The sequence below is a fragment of the Crinia signifera genome, chromosome 1, assembly GCF_055691185.1.
Source record: "Crinia signifera chromosome 1, ASM5569118v1, whole genome shotgun sequence".
NCBI lineage: Eukaryota > Metazoa > Chordata > Amphibia > Anura > Myobatrachidae > Crinia > Crinia signifera.
Window position 1 is genome coordinate 450562447 of NC_139217.1, and position 18208 is coordinate 450580654.

The 18208-nt window shown below is 47.5% G+C and overlaps 1 protein-coding gene across 4 annotated transcripts in view; it reads left to right on the forward strand.

The window, feature by feature from the left end:
- The first annotated feature begins 2097 nt into the window (after window positions 1–2097).
- Window positions 2098–18208, forward strand: part of CPLANE1 (ciliogenesis and planar polarity effector complex subunit 1) — a 76589-nt gene continuing 60478 nt past the window's right edge. For 2 of the 4 annotated variants that reach the window (XM_083154620.1, XM_083154641.1), the window contains exons 1-13: window positions 2102–2567; window positions 4431–4555; window positions 5127–5250; window positions 5579–5698; window positions 6325–6557; window positions 8649–8755; window positions 10568–10724; window positions 10814–10917; window positions 11003–11185; window positions 13148–13403; window positions 13835–13990; window positions 16089–16819; window positions 17724–17935. In XM_083154620.1, the coding sequence (XP_083010746.1) occupies window positions 4475–4555; window positions 5127–5250; window positions 5579–5698; window positions 6325–6557; window positions 8649–8755; window positions 10568–10724; window positions 10814–10917; window positions 11003–11185; window positions 13148–13403; window positions 13835–13990; window positions 16089–16819; window positions 17724–17935 (2464 nt within the window). In that variant the 5' untranslated portion in view covers window positions 2102–2567; window positions 4431–4474. Of the gene's footprint in view, window positions 2568–4430; window positions 4556–5126; window positions 5251–5578; window positions 5699–6324; window positions 6558–8648; window positions 8756–10567; window positions 10725–10813; window positions 10918–11002; window positions 11186–13147; window positions 13404–13834; window positions 13991–16088; window positions 16820–17723; window positions 17936–18208 lie in introns of all 4 variants that reach the window. The other 2 variants (XM_083154652.1, XM_083154630.1) reach the window with 2 other exon arrangements.

The window sequence follows — 18208 nt, forward strand, 5'->3', positions numbered from 1 at the left end:
CTCAGAATCAGCACAATAGTCACAACACAAAAATACAGTTTTAAGCGTTTGTAATGTTTGCAAAGTTGCAAGCTGATGATCTTGAAGTTCCATAAATATACTTCTAATCTGTCACCACTGCTTCTAAATGCAGGAACATGTGGTGGTGGCGGTATGGCAGAATTAAGCGTACACACCAGTCAGTGGCAAACCCAGGATTTTTAGAGGGGGGTTTCCAAATGTAATCGAAAATCTCCTACTGGAGTAAGTCCGGTAGTCTGGGGGAGCGGTAACAGTCCCGGATATTGGTCTTTTTATACACTGGATACAGTATGGAATACGGTATTGATATTTAACAGTATAGATTAGGGTGGCCAATCCCGGGATCGGCGGGATCCCGGGATTTGGCCCCCAAAGCACCGGGATTTCAATCCTGGGATTGGAGTATCCAATCCCGGGATTTAGGGATTAGACTGCGCATGCGCAGTCTAATGCCGGGCAGCGTCTGAGCATTGCTCAGACGCTGCCCGACTTCTCCTGTACCCAGCAGTGTGGCCCTGCGCAGCGTGACGAGGTCATAGGTCACGCTGCGCAGGCTGCACAGCGTGACGAGGTCATAGGTCACGCTGCACAGGCTGCACAGACAGCTAAGAAGTGTCCTGATTCTGAACGTGCTGGCTCCCGGGGACCCCGCCTACCCCGCCTACCCACCCGGCTCACGGAGAACACTCTCCCCCACCCGGCTTGCTCCGGTCCGAGACCCCGCCTACCCACCCTGCTCCCTTCGACCCCTCCCGGCGACCCCACCCGGCAACATCACCATCACCATGCCCATGTAAGTAAACATGCAGGGCTTTTTATTTTAGGGAAGCCAATCCTGGGATCCCGGGAATCCCGGGATTGCGCATTTTTCAATCCCAAATCCCGGGATTGAAAAAATGCCCCGGGATTGGCTTCACTAGTGCAGATGGGCTACAGTATAGGCTGTCTTATCTTTAAGATAAGATAAGTGGTCAGGAAAAGGGTAAACATATAATAAATACACAAACATAACAGAAAAAGTACTGCACTTTCTAAGATCACAATCTCCCACTTCATGGTAAGGCTCCTGTCTCTTCCTCCTGACAGCTGCTCTCTGGTCCAATGCAATGTTTGAGGGCTCAGATCCACACATACAGTAATGTGGTAGAAGAAGCTGGTACACTGGGCATGTGTAGCAGCTCCGCTCTGTCCCTTACACTGCATGATATGGTGGTAGCTCTACTGATCATATTATGGGGGTTATTCTGGTTCACCCTCCCATGCGTTTGCCTATGCCAGTGGATGCCTTGAACTAAGGACAGCCCAGTTGCTTGACCAGTATAGTGGTTTATGCGCAAGCAGTGCAGCCATACTCCATTATACGCCTCCCCCCCCCCCGAATTATTAAGCCTGGTGAAATGATAAAGTGGCCGGTTATAATGCGCCAATCAGCCCCCAACTGTAATGCTGGGTACACACCAGGACGACTAGGGCCCGATCCCCTCAATCTAGATCCAATTCCGACCAATTGGATGTAGATTGTGTGCTGATTGGGCCCTTTTCTGTCCTGGTGTGGACCGATACGATCCGATGCGCCGTCCCGCGGGTCGGTCGGTCATTATTGAGATCCTACCTGCTGCAGGTAGGATCTCAATGACGACCATACAGCCGGGTGCGGGTCGCCATCGGATCGGACCCGCTCACGGTGCACATCGTGAGCGGGTCGTGCCCCCCCACGTCACCGTGAACGGGTCGGACGAGACACTGACGACCCGCTCACGATGTGCATCGTGAGCGGGTCGTCCTGGTGTGTACCCTACATAAGTGTTTTAACCCAAGCTGTACTTTTACAGTTAGGAGCTGATTGCAGCCACTTTATCACTTCACCAGGATTAATAAATCTGCCCCTCAATTCTTCCTCAACAAACCCAGCAACTACCGTCTGTGCACCTATTGGCATTTATATATAATAGGTGCTATTATAGTGTGTAGTGTACACCAAGGAGCAGAGCTGGCACATTTGGGACAAGCTGGCATAGGTTGTCCATAGAGACCTATTGGCCCCAGGCTGGAGACGGGTAATGTGGAAGGAGATGTGTGGTACAAGCTGGTGTCTCCATATACACATCACATCACAGCCAGACTGAGGCCGTCACTACTAGGCCTGTCTCTCCGGACTGACCCTCACTACTCCCCGGCCTAGGGGAAGCAGGCTTTGGGGCTGGGCTGTACCGGGACACCGTGGTCTCATCACGTCTGCAGGCCGGCGGCGGAGGAGAGCCTGGCTGGCAGCCTGTGTGTCCCTAAGCCGCGCTGGGACTAGCAGGGGAGTGTCCCGGGGCCGGGCTGAGGAGTGTGTACGCTGTATCTAGGGGCAGCAGGCCTTCCCTGGGCCGGCCTCAGATCCGTGTCCTCCCCCGTACGTTCCCCCGTTACTGGCCGCCACTGCCGCCCCCTTTCCCGGGCTCCCAGCGAGCAGAGCCGGCGGCATGTCAGGAGACCAGGAGCCGGGACGTGTAGTGGGGAGAGGAGGCGCTGGCTGTGTGTGGTTTACATGTATGACGCCGGTATGTGGCTTACATATGATGCTTGCATGTGGCTAACATGTAATGATGCTTCTTGTTACAATTTGTAGTTGCAATGATGCTTGTATGTAGTGTATGTGTATGATACCTGTATGTGGCTTACATGTATTGATGCTGTATGTGGCTTACATGTTCACAGGATAAGGGATATATTGTACAATATTAACAAGTCATTTATGTGTGTTACATGTTAAGTAATAATGTTTGTGTATGGGTTACATACTGTATACTAAGGATATTTGTATAGAATTATGTGTAATAATGTTTGTAGGTTGCATTCATACAAGGTAAGTGGTTTTATATAATAATAATATAATCATCTATTTATATGGCACCACAGGGTTCTGCTGCTCCTTCCAGAGTACATATTTAGAATACATATGAACAAAATAATACAAAAGTGACTTTATTCCGGGCATACACTGGGCTATGTATATTGTATTTGTATTAGCAAATGGCTAATACATAGCTAGCGGGTCAGCGGGTGTGTGCACCTGATAGGACTGTGTACAATGTCAGTCACAGACATATCACGTCTGTCCTGCAGAACAGTGGATGTCTGATATATCTGCAAATTTATCATCACATCTGTCAATGTGTGTGGGTGAACCACTGGCTGCAGGGACTGATCACACAGCGGTTGGGGATCAGTTGGTCACCAGCAAGTTGTTAGACAACAATCATTAGGTTGACATGCAGGAAGGTCGACATGGGTTAGGGTGACGGTTATAAGGTGGACAGGGCCATTAGGTTGACATGGGTTAGGTCGATAGGCAAAAGGTCGGCATTGGGTTTTTCACTGTTTTTTTTTAGCCGAATATTGACACAGTCGACATGGACACGGGTTAACGTGCACTGCATCCTCTCGCATGGCTCGCTACACTCGGCACACTATTTTATTCTCCCACCACACCCTAGTGGATGGTAGGGCATGAAATACCGCCTGTCGGCGCATGTGGGCTCAAAAGACTGTGAAAAACCCCATGTCGACCTTTTGACTGTAGACCTAACCCATGTCGAACTAGACTCTAGTCGACCTTCCTGCATGTCGACCTAAATGCATGTCGACGTAATGGCTGTGTAACAACTTGCTGGTGACCCAATGACCATATCCCCTCACAGCTGGGGAGGAAAAATCTCACGCCCACTCAGCTGTGACATATCGAGCTGATCGGTAAAGGTGCCCATACATGGTACAATTATTGTATACAATTTGGACTAGATCGCATCGCATCGCATACGTTTTGCAATGCAATGAGATGCAATCTAGTACAGCACATACTTTTTGAGTTGTGCAATGGGATGTGTGCGGGAGAGTGCATCACATCGCACCCTGTAAATTGTTCTGTGTATGGGCACCTTAAGTGTATACGCTTACCTGAATCGGCCGCTCTGTCTGTGTGACGACATGTGTGCCGTCATGTCGGCGTAGTGTGTAACCAGCAGTAAAAACATAGAAGCAGACCATGGACACATTTTATAAACTTTGTTGCAGCAGCAGGCGCAGGGTGGGATCCTATTACCCCAATAACACATCGGGAGTGGAAAATGGCAATTTTTTGTTATTTTTCTCTGTTTTTCCATTTTTTCTTCCCCATTGAGCTATTAATATCATTCATGAGTTTCTTTCTTGCCTGGGATTAAAATAGACATAGCAGCATTCCATGTACCTATTTAACTATTGTATTATGTGACTGTAATGAGCAGTATGTGAAAATGATTTAAATAACAGACCTGTGTTTCTTACAGCATTGTCTTAAAGTGAAGCTATTGCATGCCGCGTGTAGTTACCAGACCCATGCATTGTTACTGTGTCATTAATTGCACACTGTCTTTCTCTGGTAGCAGGACTCTGGTCTGGCGGACCCTGGTAACATGCTTCAATAAACATGGACGTCTCTCTTGAAGTTCTTCTGTCTACTGGCATCAAGAGGAAGAAGCCCAGTCCCAGGCTGACTTGGTTGGGGCAGGTCAGTTAATCAGTGCACTCATTTCATAGATCTTGGTATCTGAGATGAAACAAAAATGGCCTAAAGTACATATGTATGCAGTGTCCTTCATTGTATTAAATACATGGTTGTAGTTTTATTCTGTTTGTGATTGTTAGAACCTACTTCCAATTAAAGCAGGCATTTCCAAACTATGGCCCTCCAGCTGTTGTGAAACTACAAGTCCCATCATGCCTTGCCATAGTTTTGCTATTAGGGAATACTAAAACAGTGGCAAGGCATGCTGGAATGTGTAGTTTCACAAGAGCTGGAGGGCCACAGTTTGGACATGCCTGAATTAAAGGATCTATGTGTTATGACTTGGAGAGAGATAAAGTGGGTGCAGATAAACCAACCAACTAGCTCCTAACTGTCATTTCTCAAATATGGTCTGAAACATGGAAGCTAGTATCTGATTGGCTGGTAAACTCCCAATCTTAATAGCAAACTGAACCCGACAACAGTGGAAGTATACAGTATGCCATCTTCATTTAATCAATATCCACCCCCCTACCCCATCCTTGAATTATCATATTGTGTTGTTTCCTTTTAGGAGAAAGAAGCCGTTTTCCTTGTTGATGAGAAGACCGTTAGTGAGATCAGCCTACGCACAGGCCGGGTGAAGAAGACACTACTGAAAAAGAGCAGCGTTGTGACCCTTACTACCTCTTTGAATGGTTGGGAATGTTACCTGTACTTACACCATATGCGTTAGATGCACAGCCGTAACCTTTATCTCTAAAGTAGCAATACTGACCAAATTTAGACCACGTACAGTCTGAAATAAAATCCATAAAAGTCAGATTGTTCTTTTCTGCTACCTTTTTATAACGAGGCTTTGGTGGCCAAAACCAGTCAAAAGATTTGATTTTCTGTTCTGCATAGTCTAAGGTTTCGTGGCTGAGCAGGTACGCATCATACTGTCACGTTGTATGAGGGATATCTGACCTATCAGAGGAAAATAATCTAGTTCTGTATAACCTATGACGTGTCTTCTCCCCTCAGGGGCGTGGCTGGCTGCTGTAGAGGCTTCTGGGAAATTGTTGCTGTGGAATAAGGACTGGGACTGCCTGCAGAGTGTCCCCGGTAATGAAGAGCTTGCCCGAGTCATTAGTGCGGCACAAGGTACATAACCCTGTCTTATCTTGTAGTTTGTGTCTGGTTTCTTGTATACGCTGCATAATCTGAGTTATTGTGTATGTCTTTTATGTCTCTTCTTCCTGTGGCCAGTGGGCCGGTTTATGGCCATTCAAGCCCTTTCTGTGGCTTTTAACCGAAAATCTTCCCAGACTGCTGATTAATCATTGATGTCGTTAGGTCGACATGCATTGGGTGGGCCACTGAAGGTTGATGTTGCTTAGGTAGAGGCATCAAATAGTTCAACATGGTTGTAAAGTCGACACAAGCATTAGGTCGGAGCGGCTCCAGTGCTGTGAATATTTAATGAGCGCTCATTAAATATTCACTGCGCTGTATTTAGGACCCAGCTCATTGGCTGGGTCCTAAATACCGTTTCAGAGCCGATTTTGAGCCTAAAATACCGGTTCTGAAACGGGTAGGACCCTGCATTTTAACCGGTTAGAAAAAACTGTATTTTCTAACCGGTTAAGTGGTCCTGCACCTTTCAGACCGCACAGATTACCGTTTTAAAACGGTAAAAAAACGGCAATATACCGTTTACAAAGTGCGGTCTGAAAGGGGCATAACTGACTTTAATATTTAAGTGACCTGGTTTGCTGGCTTCATTTCAGAAACCTCTCTGAGGTTGTACCTGTACGTGTCAGGAGATGGCAGTAGAGTGCTCCTGGCAACCCACACAGGATGTATCTACCTGTGGGAGAACGTGGAGAAGAACCGGCGGGTGTCTCAGAAAAGCACAGTCCTCACTGGTCGATGGACTAAGATTGAACCTGGAGATGCAGCGGTGTTTCCCGGCAGAACCGATAGAGAAGCTGGCGTCAGTGCCATCTTTGTTAAGAATGAGGTACGTTATGTATAGACTTGGGTTACTCGGGGATTATTTGTGAAAAGCCATAGACCAATAGTACTGTAATATAGGGTAATAACTATTCACGTTATGAATTAAGTGAAAAAAAAAAAGACCTATAAGCAAAATATATTTAAGTACATTCATTTTTATTTACCTGCTGACAAGTCTAGCAGGAGCTGCCATATGCAGTTATGGTACATCTGTGTTTCATACATAGGAGAGATTTATACAAGCCTTCTAAAAAGAGAAAGTAGAGGTGTTATCCATAGCAACCAATCAAATCTAGCTGCCGTTAACAGAATTGACTATTTATTTACTAAGTTTCTTATATAGACTTATGTTTTCTTTTGTACTAATTATAATAATTGTTTTCGTTACTTGTGTAGTTTCACGGCGCCACCGCGCGCACAGTCTGTTAGAAACTTGGCAGCTGGCCAGACTCTGTGCGCGTGCCGCTCTAGCTGTTATCCTAGCTGTTCTCAGCGCTACGTTACCAGCGTAGCGTGTGCGCGTACCAATCTAGCTGTTCTCATTGCAGCTCTACGCTATGTACACGCTACAATTGAGACGCTTTAGCGTCTGAATACCAAGTCCTTGCAAGCCGCTAAGAAGGGGGTTATCTGGATTCAGACGGTAATGCGTCTGAATTTGGTAGGGTGTAGGGGTACATAGGGGTGCACTGTTCAAAACACTCCTAAACCTGTTCACAATGACGCTAGTCGACATAACAGCTGTCGACCTTGTTAATTCCACTATCCATGCCAACCCGAAGCGTGGCGAGCGGCGGCGGTACGCGTCCTACGACCTTTTCATACCCCCACTATCCGTGGAGTGGAGTTGAGAATAGAAAGTGTGGCGAGCCCCGCGGATACCTTTACAGGCACAGTTAAACAGAGACTATGGCAGGCTGCCAAGTTTCTGAAACAGACTGTGCGCGCGGTGGCGCCGTGAAACTACACAAGTACCTTCTTTTTTACTATTTTATTTATGTGTTTGATGTGATTTTATGATATTATGGGGCAGATGTATTAAGCCTTAACAAGAGATAAATGCAAGGGTGATAAGGAGAGATAAATGTCCAGCCAATCAGCTCCTTACTTACTTTTTTCAAACACAGCCTGTAACATGGCAGTTAGGATGTGATTGGCTGGGCATTTATCTCTCCTTATCACCCTTGCATTTATCTCTTGTTAAGGCTTAATACATCTGCCCCTTTGTCACCTGTTGGAGGCAAAATATTAATGAATGCCTTATTACTGATTAATTATCTCCCTGATATTGCGCAGTCCTATTTTTTTACATTTTTTTTTTTTCTTTCTTGGTCTTCTTTGGGGATTCCGAGCCATCCCCATTAGGACAGCTGCAATCAGTCTGGTCATATTTGTTCATTGGTTTGCAATCAGTCGATTTTATTTGCGGTGCAGGACTTTCTGCTTTGTATATATTTATTATATATATAGCGCAGCAAATTCCGTTATGCTTCACAATTGCAAACAGTGATAAAACAAACTGGGTAACAACAGACGGTCAGATTGGTTGGAGGGCCCTGCTCACAAGCTTACAATCTATAGAATATACTTGGTCATTCTGATTTGACATTATGGGGGTGATTCAGCTTTATTCGGCCCACTGCGAGGACCGATGTTGCGGCTCTATGCATTTGTATCGGCGATTTAAATACGCACGTGCAGGGCCGTGTTCCCAAAGAGGGGGGCGGACAGGAGGCTGGAGCATATCGACACCCAGCATTTCCTGGGCATCCCCATGCGAACGCAGGCGGGTCAAAGCCTGCATAGGGCAGATGCCTAACATCACATGACTGCAGCCCCCGTCCCTGTTTTCAGCCATTTACGAGTCGAATAAAAGACGTCTAAACTGACTTTTTTTTTTTTGCGAATGCCTTAAAAATCATTCAATGGTCAGCAAACATCGAATGATTTTCTCTTCAGGTGGACGGCGTTAACCCGCTTGCTAAGCAGCAAACGACCGATGATTAGCGATCCAACATGTATTAGGCCGAATGTGACAGCTACTGCAGTGCTTCCCTGTATGTCTGCACGTTTCCTGATCATGTACCTGTTGCAGGTGCTGGGTGATAGCTGCTTGTGTGCATTCATCTTCTGCTCCGGCACACGTCTGGTGATGACGTTCCTGGCTCTGCGCTGGCTGGAGAACAGTGAGAAGTACAACAGGTAATGCCACGTTTTAAGGGCTTGTTACGGTTATATGCATATAATTTATTTTCTGGTTGATTTTATTTCCTTTCTAATAGTTCAGCGTTTGAGCCTTTGGGTAAATGTGTTCACTTATGCTGCTTTCCCACTGCCAAACCTGCTCTGACCCATTTTTTTTAAACGCTTCTTTAACCGGGTCAGAGCAAGTTTAACCCCATTCACACTGCATGTTGTAAACTGCATATTACTGGTCAATTACCGTTTCTGTACCTTTCACATTGTACTCGTTGTGAAAGGTACACGGTAATTAACCAGTAATATACCATGCAGTAGGCAGCACCTAGTAACACTCCCTCCCTCCCAGCGGGCGTGCACGAGTCACTTGGAGACAGCGGATCCTGCTCATTACATATGCACATATGAGTTACCTACTCATTACATATGCACATATGTAATGAGCGGGCCAGCTAGATCCCATTTGCAGGAGGGACCCCGCCGATGAAATCACACTCTCCTAATGGACCTGCTTCCTCCGCCTGAGCACAGACCGCACTGCCTGGATCCCCAGGATTGCTGCCAGGTACCAGGGGAGGGGGGGGGCGAGCGGCGTACCAGCTGCAAGGTACCAGGGGAGGGGGGGCAGGACAGGTACCAGGGGAGGGGGGAGACCAGTGTGGGATACCGTTTAAGACCCTTTCCCACTGCCAACAAAAATGGGCCTTAAACAGTTAGGACACTGGTTTTTACCCAGGTAAAGCACCCTGGAGCTTTCCCACTGCAGCTCTACCCGTTTAAAAAGGCCAAAAAAAATGACAATTTACCATTTAAGAGCTGCAGTGTGAAAGGGGTATTAAAGAAATTGCCTATTATCTTAAATCCACACATTAAAATGCACCTAACAAAAATAATATATTGCCGCTTTCTAAACAATGTCGCTAATTTCACTGATTGACATAATAGAAGGATCTATAATCACTTCTGCCATTAGAGGGCGCCAGCATTCTTAGTTTAGGTTGCAGTCATTCATGTTTTATGTAAGTGCTGGGAATCAGAGAATCGCCTGATAATTCCCTGATTATGTTAAGGATGTAAATCATTTTTTAACATCCTTAACCCTTTAGTCATATTACACAGCACTTCTCCGAGAGCGTTTAAAGGCTGATTCTGAGCCACACTCTGCAGCGACCGATGTATTGCCTGTTGCCGTAGTACCATCTGTGACTTTCAGCTAATGCTAATATAAGGCTTAAGCCCTTCCCCTGGTGCGCAAGTGTGCATGGGATGGGAGGCTCACTTTGTGCCTCTTTAGATGCATCAATCTCACCTTTAGCTGCAACCACGGGATGCACCAGCGAAACCCGCATCAGTGTTATTCTGGGTGCAGAGCATGGCCTGTAGTTAGTTAAATCTCTCTTTGCTGCAATGGCGCTTATGATCTATATTCCCGACAGCATGCATACACGCACTAGGGGGCGGGATGTAATGCCGGCCGAGTTACAGGCTGGTGCCTTGCAAGTGATTTCCCCTTTAAAAAAAAAGGTCCACGTTTGGCCGGTATCCCGCAAGGCAGCCGAGCTCGGGTGGCATTACACCCTGACCTTGATATGATTTTTATTTTTTTACTTTGTATTGCTGATGAGAGTTTATATCCCAGACAACGTACTGTAGTTGCCATTGTTTTACATATCCATAACTACTACGCCTTTTAGCCCGTCTCCTCCCAGACTAGGTTCTGTGCAATGTAGGAAATTGTTGCCTGCTGTGGCTGCATCTAGCGCAGTCAGCAGAATCCTGTGCTACCAGTCTATATAAGGTCTTCCTCTCTCTCAGTGCTGTCCCCTACCAAGTACACTGGGCTCAGCAGGACTGCCAGCTGGACACCATAGCACCGACCTGTGAGCCGGTGAAGTCTAGAGGAGCTCTGCTCGCAGCGTTCTCAAACAACGGATTAGTCCTGGCCATGGCAGTCAACCAGAAAGACCCCAAGGTAAATATACTGCAGGTGTAATGACAGCAGCAATGCTTATGCACTGTGGCCCCCGGGGACTAGACTGTGTTATGTTTACCTTATTGCAGACGACATGCGTCCTCTTTATGAACACAATGAGCTTTGTCACTGTGATTGGCAGCTTGAGAGGCTGCAGCAGTAGGGATCATCAGATCCCTTCCAGGTTGCTAAGGTCAGTACGTTTCTCTCTCTGTACCTTGTGTTTGTACTGGCAGTGTTGGGAGCGCTGTCAGTAAGACATTTCTTCCTCTGTGCAGGTCCTATTGGGTAGGGGACATGACCTGGACTGCGGACAGCCTGTTTCTGGCGTGTATGTTGAAGAGAGGGTCCCTACTCTTACTGACTCATACGGGCGAGCTGCTGACTCTGACAACCTCCGGGTGCAGCGTGGAATTTGGCCCTGCAGAATTCATCCCACTTCATCCCTTAATCACCTACAGGTCAGTTGTCCAATTAGTTGCACTTAACAATGTATTCCCTTCCCTGTCAGTGCATGAGATGCGTGATGTCAGCCTGTCACTTGGTCAGATGCGTTTTATGACATCATTTGCAGCAGCTATCAAGCATTCCCCACTATTGATTGTTGTGTAAGGTTTGTTAATTGTGTCATTTCATCGCACTGAGGGTTTGTAGGTTAGTGCAATATTCGATTATTTAATGTGTATTACACTACTAGTTCTCTGTAGTCACTGTGCTTCTAGATGTATTATTTTCATATTTTACTTTGTTCTCTTTCTCTCTCTCTCTCCTCCCTCTCTCTCTCCCTCTCTCCCTCCCTCCCTCCCTCTCGGCCAGATGTATCAAGCTTCAAAAAGTGATAAAATTGAGAGTGAAAAGCAGCCAGCCAATCCGTTATTTTTCAAACACAGCCTGTGACATGACAGACAGGAGCTGATTGGCTGGCGGTTTATTACTCTCCATTTTATCACTTTTGAAGCTTAGTACATCTGACTCTCTGGGGTGAATTTATGAAGCTTGGAGAAGTGTTATCTATCCCCATAAAGAACGTTATGAGCAAGGTGATAATGGTTCAGCCAATCAGCTACAATATGTAAATTGACAGGTAAGAGCTGATTGGCTGAACCATTATCACCTTGCTCATAACGTTCTTTATGGGGATAGATAACACTTCTCCAAGCTTCATAAATTCACCCCACAGTCTCTCTGTGTCTCTCTCTCTCTCTCTCTCTCTCTCTCTCTCTCTCTCTCTCTCTCTCTCTCTCTCTCTCTCTCTCTCTTTGGCTCTCTTTCTCTCTCTCTCTCTGTGTGTCTCTCTCTCTCCCTCTGTGTGTGTGTCTCTCTCTCTCCCTCTGTGTGTGTGTGTCTCTCTCTCTCTCTTTGGCTTTCTCTCTCTCTCTCTCTCTCTCTCTCTCTCTCTCTCTCTCTCTCTCTCTCTCTCTCTGTCTTTCTCTCTCTCTCTGTCTGTCTTTCTCCCTCTCTCTGTGTCTTTCTCTCTCTGTCTGTCTTTCTCCCTCTCTCTGTGTCTTTCTCTCTCTCCCTCTCTCTCTCTGTGTCTTTCTCTCTCTCTCTCTCTCTCTCTCTCTGTCTTTCTCTTTCTCTCTCTCTGTCTTTCTCTTTCTCTCTCTCTGTCTTTCTCTCTCTCTCTCTCTGTCTCTCTCTCTCTCTCTCTCTCTCTCTCTCTCTCTCTCTGTCTTTCTCCCTCTCTCTCTGTGTCTTTCTCTTTCTCTCTCTCTCTCTCTCTCTGTCTTTCTCTCTGTCTTTCTCCCTCTGGGCCAGATGTATCAAGCTTCAAAAGTGATAAAATGGAGAGTGATAAACAGCCAGCCAATCAGCTCCTACCTGCCATGTCACATGCTGGGTTTGAAAAATAACAGGCAGGAGCTGATTGGCTGGCTGCTTATCACTCTCTGTTTTATCACTTTTTGAAGCTTGATACATCTGTCTCTCTCTCTCTCTCTCTCTCTCTCTCTCTCTCTCTCTCTCTCTCTCTCTCTCTCTCTCTCTCTCTCTCTCTCTGTCTTTCTCCCTCTCTCTCTGTGTCTCTCTCTCTCTCTCTCTCTGTCTTTCTCTCTCTCTCTCTGTGTCTTTCTCTTTCTCTCTCTCTCTCTCTCTTTCTCTCTCTCTCTCTCTGTCTCTCTCTTTCGCTCTTTCTTTTTTCTTTCTCTTTCGCTCTCTCTCCCGTGTGTATTTCTCTATCCTTTTTATTTCATTGTTGCCTTTATCTGTCATTTCATTTATCTTCCATTCCTCATTTTTCCATTCTAGCTTCCTTCTGTCACTAGTTCTGTCCTGCTGACATTATTTTGCACATTGCGAACATGTAAGTACATAACCATCATTTCTGATGTCAGTAGTCCCTATGATTATTTGCAGAGGTATTTAGTGAAATAGGTAAGCTGCTGCTGCTGCTGGTGTTCACCACTCTTTTCCCTTTTTGTTAGACCCCCTGTGCCCATGCAGGAGAACTGTGATGCCAACGACTCGCTGGGCTCGGTAGTGTCCGAGGCGGATCTGATGAGGCAGAGATTCTCCGTGAGCTGTCACCCGCGTCAGCCCTACCTGATGGTTTCTGATGGGTACATGGTGACTGTGCTGCGCTTTGCACAAAATATGTCCCCTTATTGCTTCATGAAGTCTCTACTACTGGACACAGCTCAGAGACTGCAATCCGTGCGGCAGAACCTGCAGCTGGTTAAGGTATCGGTTACATATAGACCATGGGCGCTTGGTGTGTAAGACGTGGTCCGGCATTACTGTTTATGTGTGTCTGTGTAAGCCAGGTGGTAGGTCCCTGTGTTGCTCTAGTACAGGGATGTGGGGAATCTTCGGCCCTCCACATGTTGTAGAACTGCCCATCCCAGCATGCCCTGCAACAGTTTTAGTATGGCCAAATAGCAAAACTGTAGCAAGGCATGCTGGGATGTGCAGTTCAACAACAGCTGGAGGCCGAAGGTTTCCCATCCCTGCTCTAGTACTCAAGAGAAATACTGTACAGCCAAAGGGGGGTATTTTAGGGGAACAAACTGGAAACTAAAGGTGAAGGGATTTATCCCGTTACCATATCAACACTGATTTAACCCGCCTTTATTTTGTTTCTTTATTTATTGAAACCATATTTTATTTTGCAGCCTAAGAAAAATGGGATTAAACTGAGGTCACTTTCTTCTTTAAAAGCCACATTATTAAAAGACCCGAGGAAACCCCCCTCAGTAGTGTCCGCCACCCCAAGCTTTCTGCAGGACGAGGATGAAATCTGCGGACGTCTGGAAAAATTGATATTGCAGGTATTGCCAGCGTGCGATGAGTAATTCACGTCGTCCCCAATGTGATCCTTGCAAATGGCCCTCAATTATGTCTTATAAATTGGTTTCCTTGAAAATGACTAAAAACATTTCCATCAGATTGGAGTGTCTTTGTAGTGATTACACAGCAGCCTGCATGTGCTGCGTTAGAGGCTTTCATTTTGGTCCCCTGTCTATGAGGAGAGGTGTAAAAATCGTTACAGTATGTTGTAAAAGCAGAAGTTACATCTGGGATTAAACTGGGTGACAGAAAAGCAGGGGCAGATTGGGCGACCTGGGGAATGGGACATTTCTCTCACAGGGCCATTCACCACTGATTGGTTTGGTAGGTAGAGCACCGCAGGTGTGCCCAGGCCACTGCTTTCTGAGTTGTGCCCGTGGCCAGGGAACGCAGCAGTGACAGGCAGTCTGTGCTTGCTCAGTGTACTACACACCCTGGCCACGCAGGCTGCAGGGGAGGTGGGAGACCAGATGCATGTGGGGATATGCTGTGCCACTGCAACTCTACTGCCTGGCACTGACTGGGCCATGACTGTCTGGTATTGGGTATGAGGGAAGAAGGGAGATGGAGAGGATGGAGCTGGGTGTGAGTTAAGGACAATGATGGAGAGGATGTGGTTAGAGTGTGAGGGAAGGAGGGTGATGGAGGAGAGGATGTGACCGGGTTGTGAGGGTGATGGAGGAGAGGATGTACTTGGGGTGTGAAGGAAGGAGGGAGATGGAGGAGAGGATATGGCCGGGTGCAAGGTTGTGAGTGTGATGGGGGAGAGGATATGTGTGTGTGTGTGTGGGGGGGGGGGGGGTATAGGGGGAAGGAGGGTGATGGAGGAGAGGATGTGGCTGGGGGTGTGGGTGATGGATGAGAGGATGGAGCTGGGTATGAGGTAAGGATGATTGAGAGGATGTGGCCGCAGTGCAAGGCTGTGAGGAAGGAGGGGAGGGAAGGAGGGGGATGTAGGAGAGGAAGTGGCAAGAGTCTGAGGGAAGGAGGGGGATGTAGGAGAGGAAGTGGCAAGAGTCTGAGGGAAGGAGGGGGATGTAGGAGATGATGTGGCAAGAGTCTGAGGGAAGGAGGGGGATGTAGGAGAGGATGCTGCCGGGGTGTGTGGTTCTGAGGTTGTCAGGGGGAGAAGATTTGGAAAGAGTCTGAGGGAAGGAGGGGGATGTAGGAGAGGATGTGGCAAGAGTCTGAGGGAAGGAGGGGGATGTAGGAGAGGATGTGGCAAGAGTGTGAGGGAAGGAGAGGGATGTTGGTGAGGATGTGGCAAGAGTCTGAGAGAAATAGGAGAGGATGAGGCAAGAGTCTGAGGGAAGGAGGGGGAAGTAGGACAGGCCTGGCCAACCTGTGGCTCTCCAGATGTTGTCAAACTACAAATCCCATCATGCCTTGCCACAGTTTTGTTATAAGGAAGTAATAAAACTGTGGCAAGGCATGCTGGGATTTGTAGTTTAACAACATCTGGAGAGCCACAGGTTGGCCTTTCCTGATGTAGGAGATGATGTGGCAAGAGTCTGAGGGAAGGAGGGGGATGTAGGAGAGGATGTTGCCGGGGTGTGTGGTTCTGAGGGTGTCGGGGGGGGGGGGGGGTGAGATTTGGGAAGGAGGGGGATGTGTAGGAGAGGATGTAGCAAGAGTCTGAGGCAAGGAGGGGGATGTAGGAGAGGATGTGGCAAGAGTCTGTGGGAAGGAGGGGGATGTAGGAGAGGATGTGGCAAGAGTCTGTGGGAAGCAAGGGGATGTAGGAGAGGATGTGGCAAGAGTCTGAAGGAAGGAGGGGGATGTAGGAGAGGATGTGGCAAGAGTCTGAGGGAAGTAGGAGAGGATGTGTCAATAGTCTAAGGGAAGGAGGGGGACATAGGAGAGGATGTGGCAAGAGTCTGAGGGAAGGAGGGGGATGTAGGAGAGAATGGAAACATGTGTAAGGTGGACGATGGAGGAGAGTCTGACAGAAAAGCCAAATATATTATTTGGATGCGTAAAGCTCATGTGTGTGACACTACACTGGCTCCATTGGTTTAGTTTGTAGAAGATGACTTGTTTGAGCAGTGGTAGCAGCACATAACCGATTTCTGTCCTCAGGATGATGACGAGGAGTCGGACGATCAGGACTATATTAAAGCCCCCTATGACAGCACACTGGGCAGAGCTGAGCAAGGCCGACTTGAGTTTGCTTCCATGTTTGACACCATCCACGCCGTAGACCATTCCACGGAAAAGAGCGACGTGATGACTGATCTGCTCCGCATCAGAAGGACCTTACTGACCACGTGGGCCATAGGAGTGACCATGAGCAACGCAGCAGAGACCAGCACATTGCTGCACTACACAGTGGGCTGCCTGGCTCACTTCCTGCTTATCCTACAGAGCCCCAAATGCCCGGTTTTAAACACCGGTAAACCCTCAAAACGGGCAGCGAGAGGCAGTCCCTGGGCAGCTTACATCGCTGTAATCCAACAGTGCCTTACACTGCTACACTGGGACGTGGCACCACGACAAGCTATCGGACACATGATAAAACTGACCGCGGAGACCATCAAGTTGGTCCTGGTCCAGCACCAGCATCTCTACTCCAAGAGCCTGCTAGAAAGCTTTTGTTTGTTAAAGACGGTTTCCCAGAACTTGGACGCAATCTATAGCTTGCATTCTGAGTCTTCGTCCACGACGTCTGCGGTGGTCCGTGTAGCTCACCTGGACTCACTGAAGACTCCAATGTTTGAAACAATGATACAGACGCAGGGTGTCTTCCCTGTGCACCATGTGTTTAGGGATCCGCCAAAGCCAGCGATTCACAGGGCAAAGTCAGAGAAAAGGTACATTTACATTTATTATTTATTTTTGTAGCGCTCACATTTTCTGCCACCCATTACACCAGTAATTATATAAGATAGGGCAACAACTTTGAATTAAATGGTAATCAGTAATCTGTTGTGTGCGCTCAGACGGAGCTGTACTGCAGCAGTAGTAGTAGCAGAGACTTCCAGTACCAGTGCAGGGCATGTTTTCTGGAAGAACAGGAATATTCCTCTTGTCGCTTGTTTTCGTAGATTTCTCCAAACCCGAATCCATGTTCTCTTTATAGTCTGATTCTGTCCCTAATGCGAGGAACCGGTTTGGTTGTCCCGCCAATAGCATTGCGGACAAAATCTTTCTCTAATGGGCAAAACCATGGGGCACTGCAGGTGGGGCAGATGTAACAGAGAGAGTTAGATTTGGGGGGGTTATTCTGCGCAGGGTAAATGTTGCCTGCTTTAATTTTACACTGCAATTTAGATTTCAGTGTGAACACACCACCCAAGTGTAACTCACATGTTACATCTGCCCCACCTGCAGTGCACATGGTTTTGTCCATTAGAAAAAGAGCTTGCTTTGCGATCCTTACTGAATTAGGCCCATCGCTTGTTATGCAACACTAGCCCAGCTAATCCTGATTCACCGATTCCCGACGGGTATCGCGGAATTGAGACTCATGTTTAATGTCCCTGATCTGCCAATGGATCGCTGATCATCGACACCCATGGTGGTGTCGACAGGTCGCGGGATCAGAGGATTGAGTCGGCAGATGTATGGGCCCCTTAAGTATTGTACACCTGCCCCCAAAGTACCAGCCAATGCACCCCTAACTGTCATCCTTTTAAAACACATCCTGTCATGTGGCAGTTGGAAGCGATTGGCTGGCACTTTATCTCTCTCCATTTAATCCTATTTGTGTTACAGGCTGGCTGTTCTGTGGCGACTCTTGTATAATCAGACCCTTTGGTACCAGAACCGGCTGAGAAAACAGATCTCTGTCAGCTGGTCCATGCAGATGGCGGCTGGAGTGGAAAAAGAAGAAAAGGCCATTGGGTTTCTCCTGTGTCACCTACAAGCCGAGCTGCAGGCGGCTGGAGAACACCTCCACCAGAGCATCAGTCTTCTGCCTGTGAACGGTAATGTCACAAAGGACAGGGCCTAGCCAACAGGTCAGGGCCGCTAGCATGCGAGGGGATGTACGAGAACACACCCCCTAGCATGTGGCCGAAGGGGAGAGAAATCATTCGATGGTCACCATGATTTTTCTCCCCTTCGGAAATAAAAGCCAGACTAAACTGATGATCGCCGAAAACACGCGCTGACATCATGTGACGTCAGATGTCCACCCAGAGAAGGCGTAGGGGGTCTGCACATGGGCATATACACATATGCGGATACGCAGACCATCG